The sequence below is a fragment of the Sapajus apella genome, unplaced genomic scaffold (genome assembly GCF_009761245.1).
Source record: "Sapajus apella isolate SASKATOON/1434 unplaced genomic scaffold, GSC_monkey_1.0 scaffold77, whole genome shotgun sequence".
Classification (NCBI taxonomy): Eukaryota; Metazoa; Chordata; class Mammalia; order Primates; family Cebidae; genus Sapajus; species Sapajus apella.
The window spans coordinates 7352457-7364176 of record NW_022437017.1 but is presented as its reverse complement, the minus strand read 5'-3'; the positions used below and the strand labels follow the sequence as shown (position 1 = coordinate 7364176).

At 54.9% G+C, this 11720-nt stretch overlaps 1 protein-coding gene across 4 annotated transcripts; it reads left to right on the top strand.

The window, feature by feature from the left end:
* Positions 1 to 2810: 2810 nt before the first annotated feature.
* NMRK2 (nicotinamide riboside kinase 2) lies at positions 2811 to 11425 on the top strand. Of its 4 annotated transcripts, none has more exons than XM_032252252.1 (7): positions 2811 to 2998; positions 6516 to 6606; positions 7185 to 7233; positions 7323 to 7479; positions 9131 to 9202; positions 10193 to 10299; positions 11088 to 11425. In XM_032252252.1, the coding sequence occupies exons 1-7, from the start codon at positions 2973 to 2975 to the stop codon at positions 11282 to 11284; spliced, it is 699 nt and encodes a 232-aa protein (XP_032108143.1). In that variant the 5' UTR covers positions 2811 to 2972; the 3' UTR covers positions 11285 to 11425. The 4 variants fall into 4 exon arrangements, with proteins under 4 accessions (XP_032108143.1, XP_032108142.1, XP_032108145.1 ...); XM_032252251.1 differs by having other exon boundaries at positions 7170 to 7233; XM_032252254.1 differs by lacking the exon at positions 9131 to 9202.
* Positions 11426 to 11720: the final 295 nt, after the last annotated feature.

The following is an 11720-nucleotide window of genomic DNA, read 5'->3' as shown; positions in this document are numbered from 1 at the left end:
GACGGGGTTTTACCATGTTGACCAGATGGTCTCGATCTCTTGACCTCATGACCTGCCCGCCTTGGCCTCCCACAGTGCTGGGATTACAGGCGTGAGCATGGCATCCAGCCAAAATGAACCATTTTTAAGAGTACATTCTTTGGTGCTTTGTACCTTCACAATGTTTTGCAAAGACCACCTCTATCAAATTCCAGAATATTCCATTACACCAAAAGTAAATCCGTCCCCAGCAGCAAAAATCATCCCCACCCACCCACCCACCCCGGCCCCTGGCACCCAGGCCACCCCTTCCTGCCCCTGTGGATTGGCGAGTCCTGGACATTTTATGTAAACGGGATCACGAACCGTATAGCAATGAGGTCTATAATTAACGCCCTGGGAGCACTGCTTGGGGTCTGGCAGGTATTTGTAGCCCCTGTGCCTCCTCCCTGTCCTTCCCGCCGGGGTGGATTGGCACAGGGAGCCCTCCCAGAGGTGCCCTGCCAGGGCCTTTATCTGAGCATGTCACTGTCACCTGAGGTCCTGGGCCACGTGCCCCACCAAGAGGCTCCCAGGAAATTCTTGCCACCAAAACTGGGTCAGAGGTGAAGCCCAGGGGTCGGGCTCTGCGGGGAGCCTGCTTGAGCTCAGGCCACAGACACAGCCACCCCGCCACACAGCCACAGACCCTGTGACTTACTGCTTCTCTGAGCTTTTCTCATGAAGATCCCAAGATTTCCGGTCCATTTTGCAAGAGCTCATAAAGGCCAGGCTCACAATTCTGTAAAGAGGACTCACAAAGTACATGATTGGCCAGGTGTGGTGGCTTAAGCCTGTAATCCCATGACCTGCCTGCCTCGGCCTCCCAAAGTGCTGGGATTACTGGCAGGAGACCTCATCTCTTAAAAATGAGGGCCAGGCTTGGTGGCTCACACATGTAATCCCAGCACTTTGGGAGGCCAAGGCGGGCAGATTACAAGGTCAAGAGATTGAAACCATGCTGGCCAACATGGCGAAACCCCATTTCTACTAAAAATACAAAAATTAGCCGGGCATGGTGGTGCATGCCTGTAGTCCAGCCATTCAGGAGGCTGAGGCTGGAGAATTGCTCTCGAACCCAGGAGGTGGAGGTTGCAGTGAGCCAAGATCAAGCTATTGCACTCCAGCCTAGGCAACAAGAGCGAAACTCCGTCTGAAAAAAAAAAAAAAAGGCATCAGAAAAATTATTTTCCGGCTGGGAAAGGCGTCGCATGCCTGTAATCCCAGCACTTTGGGAGGTCGAGGCAGGGGAATTCTCACTTGAGGCCAGGAGTTCAAGAACAACCTGGGCAACATAGCAAGACCCCATCTCTACAAGAAATTAAAAAGTGAGGCGTGGTGATGCGAACCTGTAGTCTCAGCTACTCGGGAAGCTGAAGCAGAAAGATCACTGGAGTCTGAGAGGTTGAGGCCACAGTAAGCCGTGATCACACTACCACGCTCCAGCCCGGGCCTCAGAGCGAGACCCTGTCTCAAAAAAATTAAAAAATGTAGGCCAGGCATGGTGGCTCACATCTATTCCAAGCGCTTTGGGAGGCCAAGGCAGGCAGACCACCTGAGGTCAGGAGTTTAAAACTAGCCTAACATGGTGAAACCCCATCTCGACTAAAAACACAAAAATTAGCGGGGCGTAGTGGCAGATGCCTGTAGTCCCAGCTACTCGGGAGGCTGAGGCAGGAGAATGGCTTGAACCCAAGAGGCAGGGGTTGCAGTGAGCCGAGATCACACCATTGCACTCCAGCCTGGCAACAGAGCAAGATTCCATCTCCAAAAAAATAAATAAATAAATACATAATGTAGGCCAGGCTTGGTGGTTTACAAAGTGGTGTGACCCCAGCACTCTGGACTTTGGGAGGTCGAGGCGGACAGATCACCTGAGGTCAGGAGTTTGAGACCAGCCTGGCCAACATGGTGAAACCCGGTCTCTACTAAAAACACAAAAATTAGCTGGGTATGGTGGAGCCCTCCTGTGATCCCAGCTACTTCTGGAGGTTGAGGCAGGGGAATCGTTTGAACCCAGGAGGTGGAGGTTGCAGTGAGCCGAGATGGTGCCACTGCAGTCCAGCCTGAGTGAAAGGGTAAAACTCTGTCTCATATTAAAATAAAATAAAAATGTAATAAAAGAATACTTTTTCCACTTACCAGTACAAGGGAGGAGTAACAGCATGTCATTCCTCCCCTTGGCCCCCCCACCCAGTCAAGTGACTCCAGCCACACCATGAATGGCCCCTGCTGTCACGCTGAGATCTTGTGGCGGGCTCCGGTCAGTCACCAGGGCAAGCTATCTTGTGATTCACTGCTAAGGATCTTAAGCCCACCTTGGCCTTCACCTCCTCGGCAAAGGAAGCTCCCGGAGGGCCCGGCCTCTAGGGCTGTGGCTGAGTTCTCTTCCTTGACATCGCGGAGAACCAGTCTTAATGTCAGGGTCAGGCCAGAGGACACAGGGAGTGGGATATTTTTAGGGAGGAGAAAGTGTGGGGCTGCTGACCTGAGCTCTCTGGCCAGGAAGAGGGCAGGGGGTGGGGCTGGAGAGGAGGGAGGAGGGAGGAGGGAGGAAGGGGAGGAGAGGAGGGAGTGGGGGAGGAGAGGAGGGATTGGAAGAGGAGGAGGGAGGAGGAGGGAGGAGGAGGGAGGTGGGGGGAAGTGGGGGGAGAGGGGAGGGAAGAGGCAGCCCCCTGCCCGGCCAGCTCCTGACTAATTTAGGCAAAAGGCAGCCTGGAGCTCTTTCCATTCGGCGGGAACAGGTGCCGGAGCCTCCTCCCCACGAACCCCCCCCCCCCCCCCCCCCCCCCCCCCCCGGGCCGCCTCCCCCGTGGCGGCCTCCAGGCTGCGAGACCTATAAAGGTGCCAGGTTTTCTCAATGAAGCTGGGACGCGCTCCGGAGCGCACTGCCTGGTCGCGCCCAGCCCGGGCTGCCTTGGAAGTCGTCCCCGTCGTCGCCCCTCTGCACCAGCATGAAGCTCATCGTGGGCATCGGAGGGTAAGCGCCGGTGCGGGGTGGCCCAGGAATTAATGGAGGGATGCCTGGCGCCTGAGGTCGCCAGCCCGCCGCCCAAGGTCTGAGTGTAGGGAGGATTTTTTGCCCTGGGGGCCTCTGTGCCCCCACTGGGGAGGGGCTGGATGCTTAGCCCAATCTTTCATTTTTTAAATGGAAATGATTCCCGCCACCCTTCAGTTATACTCAGCATAAAAAACCAAAATCAATAGGCCTTGGCTGTGGCTCAGGCCTGGGATCCCAGCACTTTGGGAAGCCAAAGCGGGTGGATCACTTTAGGTCAGGAGTTTGAGACCAGCCTGGCCAAAGTGGGGGGAAACCCCGTCTCTACTAAAAATACAAAAATTAGTCTAGTTCGGTGGTGCATGCCTGTAATCCCAGCTACTGGGGAGGCTGAGGTGGGAAAACTGCTTGCATCGGGGAGGTGGAGGCTGCAGCGAGCCGAGATCGGGCACTCCAGCCTGGGCGACAGAGCAGGACTGCATCTCAGAAAAAATAAATATCCGTAGGGATAGGGAATTAAAGCTCCGGCAAACCCTCCTCCCGCCTCCCGGCTGTCGTGGCTAAATTGGGGACTGACACGTGGGCAGGTGGGGTGGTGTCCCCAAAATGTCATTCCACATGACTGTGCCTTTGAAGCCTCTCTCAAACGACCTCAGGCTAGAGGAGATTTCAACTCTCTGTAACAAGCAGGGCTGACTTTGTGGGGCTGACACCCCGGCCTCAGAAGGGACGGGAGCTTGGTCTAATGCTGGCCTGCCTCCCTCTTGAATTTCCTATTTTTGTTTTTTGAGGGGGGTGGTGCTTGTTGTTGGAGAGGAGTCTCACTCTGTACCCAGGCTGGAGTGCAGTGGCGCCATCTCGGCTCACGGCAAACTCTGCCCCCCGGGTTCAAGCAATTCTCCTGCCTCAGCCTCCCGAGTAGTTGGGATTATAGGCACCTGCCACCATGCCTGGCTAACTTTTGCATTTTTAGTAGAGACAGGGTTTCACCATGTCAGCCAGGCTGGTCTCAAACTCCTGACGCCCAAGGTCTGAGTGTAGGGAGGAGTTTTTTGTCCAGGGGGCCTCTGTGCCCCCGGTGGGGAGAGGGCTGGATGCTTAGCCCAATCTTTCGTTTTTTAAATGGAAATGATTCCCACCACCCTTCAGTTATACTCAGCATAAAAAACCAAAATCAATAGGCCTTGGCCGTGGCTCAGGCCTGGAATCCTAGGACTTTGGGAGGCCGAGGCGGGTGGCCACTTGAGGTCAGAGGTACCGGCCTCCCAAAGTGCTGGGACTACAGGCAGGAGCCACTACGCCTGACCAGTATCAGGCATTTTCTAATCTGCTTCTTCCGGATATGATACGGGGGTCCTCTTTTTCCATCAGTTCCCTCTCCCCCCACATTTTTCTTTTTTTTTTTTTTTTTTTTTTGAGACAAAGTCTTGCTCTGTCACCCAGGCTGGAGTGCAATGGTGCAATCTCAGCTCACGGCAACCTCTGACTTCCTAGTTCAAGAGATTCTCCTGCCTCAGCCTCCCAAATAGCTGGGATTACAGGTGCCCACCACCACATCCAGCTAATTTTTGTATTTTTTAGTAGAGACGGGGGGGTTTCACCATATTGACCAGACTGGTCTCGAACTCCTGACCTTGTGGTCCGCCCGCCTCCATCAGTCCTTTTTAAGGGCTGCTGCTGGTTCCCTCATCCCACAGTCGGCTTTATGCTCCAAATTCCCACCAGAGCGATCACTGGGGGAATACGATGTTGGATTGCAGAAAGACCCTGAGAGTCAGCCTGTCCTTTGTAAGCCACAGGATGGGACAGCCTCGGTGCTCTCTGCCACAGGGTCACCATCCGCCTGGTTTTCCCCGGCCAGCCCAGGACAAACCTGGTAACTGTGTGCTTTTTTTTTTTTCCTTCATTTTCCTTTTTTCTCTTGTTTACCAGCAAGTGTATATCCTTCCCTAAGCTCACTGCTGCTTACAGGGTTTAGAATGAACTGCTAATTTGTCTATAGTAAATGTTTTTCTTTCTCCATTTGCACTTGACTTAATATTTTGGTGCTTTTTAAAAGATGTGGGGGTTGTTTGTTTTGCTTTGTTTTTTTGAGATGGAGTTTCGCTCTTGTTGCCCAGGCTGGAGTGCAATGGCGCGATCTCGGCTCACCGCAACCTCCGCCTCCCGGGTTCAGGTGATTCTCCTGCCTCAGCCTCCTAAGGAGCTGAGATTACAAGTGCCCACCACCATGCCCAGCTAACCTTTTTATTTTTACTAGAGACGGGGTTTCACCATGTTGGGTCTCAAACTCCTGACCTCAGGTGATCTGCCCACCTCCCTAAGTGCTGGGATTACAGGCCCAGTGAGCCACCGTGCTCGGCTAAAATTGTTTATATTATGTATTTTTGTATTTAAAGACAGGATTTCGCTCTCACCCAGGCTGGACTGCCGTTTGGTGATCACAGCTCACTGCAGCCTCAAACTCCCAGGCTCAGGCCATCTTCCCATTTCAGCCTCCAGAGTAGCTAGGACTACAGGCATGCATCACCACACCTGGCTAGTTTTCAATTTTTTGTAGACATGGGGTCTTACTGTGTTGCCCAGGCTTGTCCTGAACTCCTGAGCTCAAGCACTCTTCCAGCCTCGGCCTCCCAAAGTGCTGAGATTACAGGCATGAGCCCCCGTGCATGGCTGGAGCTTTTTTGAATGTATTTTTTTAAAGGCCTGCTGGGACTAACTCAGGCTTGGGTCTCAGTTTCTTCATCTGTAAAGATAGATGGGCCAGGCACGGTGGCTCACACCTGGAATCCCAGCACTTTGGGAGGCTGAGGCAGGCGGATCACGAGGTCAGGAGTTCAAGACCAGCCTGGCCAAAATGGTGAAACCTCGTCTCTACTAAAAATACAAAAATTAGCCAAGCATGGTGGTGTGCACCTGTAACCCCAGCTGCTCAGGCGGCTGAGGCAAGAGAATTGCTTGACCCTGGGAGGCAGAGGTTGCAGTGAGCCAAGATCGTGCCACTGCACTCCAGCCTGGACGACACAGCAAGAGTCTGTTTCAAAAAAAAAAAAGAAAAGGCCAGGCACAGTGGCTCACACCTGTATTCCTGGTACTTTGTGAGGCCGAGGCAGGTGGATCACCTGAGGTAGGGAGTTCGAGACCACCCTGACCAAAATGGAGAAACCCCATCTCTACTAAAACTACAAAATTAGCCAAGCATGGTGGTACGTGCTCATAATCCCAGCTACTTGAGAGGCTGAGGCAGGAGAATCGCTTGAAACCGGGAGGCGGAGGCTGTGTTGAGCCGAGATCACACCATTACACTCTAGCCTGGGCAACAAGAGCAAAACTCCGTCTCCAAAAAGAAAAGAAAAAATCCTGGGAGCTCATTTGCAAGAAGACCCTGAGACCTGGACAGGCCCCAGGGAGTCCAGGCTGCACCTCAGGCCCCCTTCTGAGCACTCTGACCTTCTCTGGGGTGGGGCCGGGCAGCCTCAGACACACGCTCTCTCTGCAGCGTGACCAACGGCGGCAAGACCACGCTGACTGACAGCCTGCTGAGAGCCCTGGCCAACTGCTGCGTGATCCACCAGGACGACTTCTACAAGGTGGCCACCCTCGCCCGGGGAGGTGGAGCCGGGAGGGGACACAGGGTGGGCAGCCAGGCCCGGCAAGCCCCGCCCTCCACTGCCCAGTGCCCGTGTAGGCTGAGCACCAGCTCCGCTCCCTGCCTGACCCCTCCGAGGGATCTCTGGGATAAACTGGGCCAGGAGCAAGGGATGGGTGTCGCGTTCTCATTTCCTGAGCACCTATTTTGTATCCAGCCCGTTTTTACTGAACACACCTACAATAGGAAACCAGATTAGACAGACGGGAAAACCACCATTCCTCAACAGGGCAGCGGCTGTGGCTTTCTAGGCGAACGCCCTTTATTCCTCTCCCCCCGACCTTTGCCATCTGCAAAACGGACTCTGAGCCTGGCTCGCTGCATGGTTGGGGGTGAAGGCTAATTAGATGATAGATGATCAGGGGAGAATCTGAGGGCCAGCCCCAATCCCCCACGCCTCAGGGACCTCGGACCCTGTTAGCAGCAGCTCCACCAAGGACTCCCTAAGACTCCATCACCCAGGGCGGGGGTGGGGTAGGGCTGGGCGCTGAGCCCTAGGTTCAGGCTCCTCTGTTTCAGCCCCAGGACCAAATAGCAGTTGGGGAAGACGGCTTCAAACAGTGGGACGGTAAGGAGAATGGCAGTACCCGTGTGACCCCCGAGGTCCTCTGTCCCCGGGGTCCACCCTCCTGCAATGCCTGCTCTCTCTGTGCCCAGTGCTGGAGTCCCTTGACATGGCAGCCATGCTGGACACTGTGCAGGCCTGGCTGAGCAGCCCACAGAAGTTTGCCCGCGCCCACGGGGTTGGCGTCCAGCCAGAGGCCTCGGACACCCACATCCTCCTCCTGGAAGGCTTCCTGCTCTACAGCTACAAGTGAGCATCTTCCGGGAGGGGATGGGATTACAGGCCCCAGACATGGCCCACCCTTGGCCGGTCTAGCCACATCTTTTTTTTTTATTTTTTTGAGATGGAGTTTTGCTCCTGTTTGCCCAGGGTAAAGGGCAATGGTGTGATTTTTTTTTTTTTTTTTTTTTTTTTTTTGAGATGGAGTCTGGCTCTATTGCCCAGGCTGGATTGTAATGGCGAGATATCTGCTCACAGCAAACTCCGCCTCCCGGGTGCAAGCGATTCTCCTACCTCAGCCTCCCAAGTGGCTGGGATTACAGACACCTGCCACCATGCCCAGCTAATTTTGTGTTTTTAGTAGAGACTGGGTTTCTCCATGTTGATCAGGCTGGTCTTGAACTCCTGACCTCAGGTAATACACCCACCTCGGCCTCCGAAAGTGCTGGGATTATAGGCATGAGCCGGATTACAGGCATGAGCCATTGCACCCGGCCTACGTCTTTGTTTTAACATACAGGAGACCTGGGGGTGGAGCCGTCATGGGAAGGCAGGAGTCGGGGGCAGAGCCAGAATCAACCCAAGTCTGGGAGATGGGTGCAGTGGTTCAGCACTTTGGGACGCTGAGGCAGGTGGATCACCTAAAGTCAGGAGTTCAAGACCAACCTGGGCAACATGGTGAAACCCCATCTCTTCTAAAAATACAAAAATGAGCCAGACGTGGTGGTGCACACCTGTAGTCCCACCTACTTGGGAGGCTGAGGCAGGAGAATCACTTGCACCTGGAAGGCAGAGGTTGCACTGAGCTGAGATCATGCCACTGCACTCCAACCTGGGCGACAGAGTGAGACTGTCTCAAAAAAAAAAAATTACCTGGGCATGGTAGTGTGCGCCTGCAGTCCCTGCTACTTGGGAAGTTAAGGTGGGAGGATGGTTTGACCCCCGCGAGTCTGATGCTGCAGTGAGCTATAACTGCACGACTGCACTCCAGCCTGGACAATAGAGTCACACCCTATCTAAAAACAAAAAGAAGCCCGGGCGAGGTGGCTCACGCCTGTAACCCCAGCACTTTGGGAGGCTGACATGGGTGGATCATCTGAGGTCAGGAGTTCGAGACCAGCCTGGCCAACAAGGTGAAACCCCATCTCTACTAAAAATAGAAAAAAATTAGCCGGACGTGGTGGCATGCACCTGTAATCCCAGCTACTTAGGAGGCTAAGCCAGGAGAATTGCTTGGACCAAGTGAGGGGAGGTTGCAGTGAGCCGAGATCTCACCACTGCACTCCAGCCTGGGTGACAGGGCGGGACTCCATCTCAAAAAAAAGTCTGGGCAAACAGCCATACTTCTTGGGGAAACTGAGTCTTTCTTCTAGAACCTCAGCCTTCTCAGACAGACCAGTAACCTAGGCTGGGCCCTTGGGCCTCACTGTGTGACCGTGAACAAGACATTCTGTCTCTCTGTGCCCGTCCACGTTGGAGAAGCAGCATAATTCAATTTTCTGGGGGGCTGCTGCAGGGATGCTGGCCAATGTGACTTCCCTCCCTGACCCCTAAACTCACTGGCCCAGACCACCCCCTGCCCTTGCCACCCTCTGAAAGCCTAGGCTGGGGGGTTGGGTATTTTGACCGCAGCTGAAGGAAAGTTCCTGGGTGCTGACCGTGTCTCCCCTGCCCCGCCCAGGCCCCTGGTGGACTTATACAGCCGCCGCTACTTCCTGACCATCCCGTATGAAGAATGCAAGTGGAGGAGAAGGTGTGCTTGGTGTCCGGGGTGCGATGGGCTCCCGAGGGCCCTGGCCTGAATTCCCAGGTGGGACCAGCAGTAACCTAGAAAATACCACTGGGGGCTGGTCGCGGTGGCTCCTGCCTGTAATCCCAGCACTTTGGGAGGCTCAGGCAGGCGGATCTCCTGAGGTCAGGAGTTCAAGACCAGCCTGGCCAACATGGTGAAACCCTGTTTCTACTAAAAATACAAAAATTAGCTGGGTGTGGTGACAGGCGCCTGTAATCCCAGCTACTGGGGAGGCTAAGGCAGGAGAATCGCTTGAACCTGACAGGCGGAGGTTGCAGTGAGCCAAGATCGCACACTGCACTTCAGCCTCCAAGTTGACAGAGTGAGACTCTGTCTTAAAAAAAAAAAAAAGGCAGCCAGGCACGGTGGCTCCCACCTGTAATCCCAGCACTTGGGGATGCTTAGGTGGGTGGATCACCTAAAGGAAGGAGTTCAAGACCAGCCTGACCAACATGGTGAAACCCCATCTCTACTAAAAATATAAAAATTAGGCATGGTGGCAGGCTCCCATAATCCCAGCTATCTGGGATATTTAAGCAAGAGAATGGCTTGAACCCGGGAGGCAGAGGTTGCTGTGAGCTGACATCGGGCCACTGCGCTCTAGGCTGGACAACAGAGCAAGACTCCATCTCAAAAAAAAAAAAAAAAGAAAAAACGCCACTGGACACAAGCCACCCAACGCCACAGGCAGCAGGCACTTAGCTGGCTGGAGCTCTGTGCCAGGCGCCCAGAACCTGAGGCCTGGATAGCACGGCCCACCCCACCCCTACCCCACGCATCTCCACGGGGTGAACATGCCAGGAGTCGGAGCCTCCAGCCTGGGGCTTCGGACCAAGGGTCCCCTTGCTCATCGGCTGTCCATGGCTGTGTCAGCTTTCAGGCCCCCACCGGGGTATAGTGTTGGCAACGCCCTTCAGTGCTCTAAGCCGCCCTTGCCTTCTCCCTCTACAGTACCCGCAACTACACAGTCCCCGATCCCCCCGGCCTCTTTGATGGCCACGTGTGGCCCATGTACCGGAAGTACAGGCAGGAGATGGAAGCCAACGGTGTGGAAGTGGGTAAGCCCCTCAGCGTGACCAGACCTCGCCCTGGCGGGGACCCTGAGCCCAGCCTCTCTCCATCTTTTCCAAGACGGAGTTTGGCTCTGTTGCCCAGGCTGGAGTACAATGACGCAATCTCGGCTCACTGCAACTTCCACCTCCTGGGTTCAAGCCATTCTCCTGCCTCAGCCTCCCAAGTAGCTGCGATCACAGGCGCGTGCCACCACACCCGGCTAATTTTGTATTTTTAGTAGAGAAGAGGTTTGCCCATGTTGGCCAGGCTGGTCTCGAACTCCTGACCTCAGGTGATCCGCCCGCCTCAGCCTCCCAAAGTGCTGGGATTACAGGCGTGAGCCAATGCACCCAGCCCCCAATTTTTGTATTTTTAGTAGAGGCACCCACCTCAGCCTCCCAAAGTGCTGGGATTACAGGCGTGAGCCACCACGCCCAGCCCCCAATTTTTAGTATAGGCGGGGTTTCACCACATTGGCCAAGCTGGTCTCAAACTCCTGGCCTCAGGTGATCTCCCCACCTCGGTCTCCCAATGTGCTGGGATTACAGGCATGAGCCACCGCGCCTGCCACCATCCTAAACACCCTTCAGTTCTCCACACTCAGGACCTTAGGGAAACCCCGATGTTCCTCCCCGAGTCTTGTCCCCAGTCCCTCTTGCCGTTGGTCCAGGAAACTGACTCCAGCAGCCCAGCTCTGCACGTCGCCTTCCTCCCGACCCCACCGTCCACTCTTCCTCTTGTGTTCTGGTCCCTGTCCTCCTGGCGGCCCTGACCGTGGCCTTTCTGATGGCAGTCTACCTGGACGGCATGAAGTCTCGGGAGGAGCTGTTCCGTGAGGTCCTGGAAGACATTCAGAACTCGCTGCTGAACTGCTCCCAAGAGGAGCTCCCAGCCCCAGCCCCCGCTTGCCCAGCCAGGCCCCAGGGACGAGGACATGGATGCGGCCACAGAACAGCCAGGCCTGCGGCATCCCAGCCCGACACTGTGTGACTGTTTCCCTCTGAGGGGTTCTGTACGTAGGAAGGTGGAGGCCCAACTTCCAGTTGGGCTTCCCCGGGCTCCTGGACTCAGCCCCAGACACCTCTGTGACCTCGCTGCGGCTTAAATATTAAACTGCGTCCTGGTTTTTTTTTTTTTTTTACCTGTTGGTGTCCACCGTGCTCTGTTAAGATCCTGTCAGGCCGCGCATGGTGGCTCATGCCTGCAATCCAAGCACTTTGGGAGGGCGAGGTGGGTGGATCACCTGAGGTCAGGAGTTCAAGCCCGGCCTGCTAAACATGGTGAAATACCATCTCTACTAAAAATACAAAAATTAGCCAGCCTTGGTGGTGCACACCTATAGTCCCAGCTACTCAGGAGGCTGAGGCAGAAGAATCGCTTGAACCCAGGAGGCGGAGGCTGCAGTGAACTAAGATTGCGCCATTGC

What these genes read in the sequence shown, in the direction of transcription:
- NMRK2 (XM_032252251.1), top strand. Translation starts at nt 2,973, where the DNA reads ATGAAGCTCATCGTGGGCATCGGAGG. An exon ending in CTCATCGTGGGCATCGGAGG is followed by an intron (nt 2,999 to 6,515) that starts GTAAGCGCCGGT and finishes CTCTCTCTGCAG; the next exon opens with CGTGACCAACGGCGGCAAGA. An exon ending in AGCCAACGGTGTGGAAGTGG is followed by an intron (nt 10,300 to 11,087) that starts GTAAGCCCCTCA and finishes TTCTGATGGCAG; the next exon opens with TCTACCTGGACGGCATGAAG.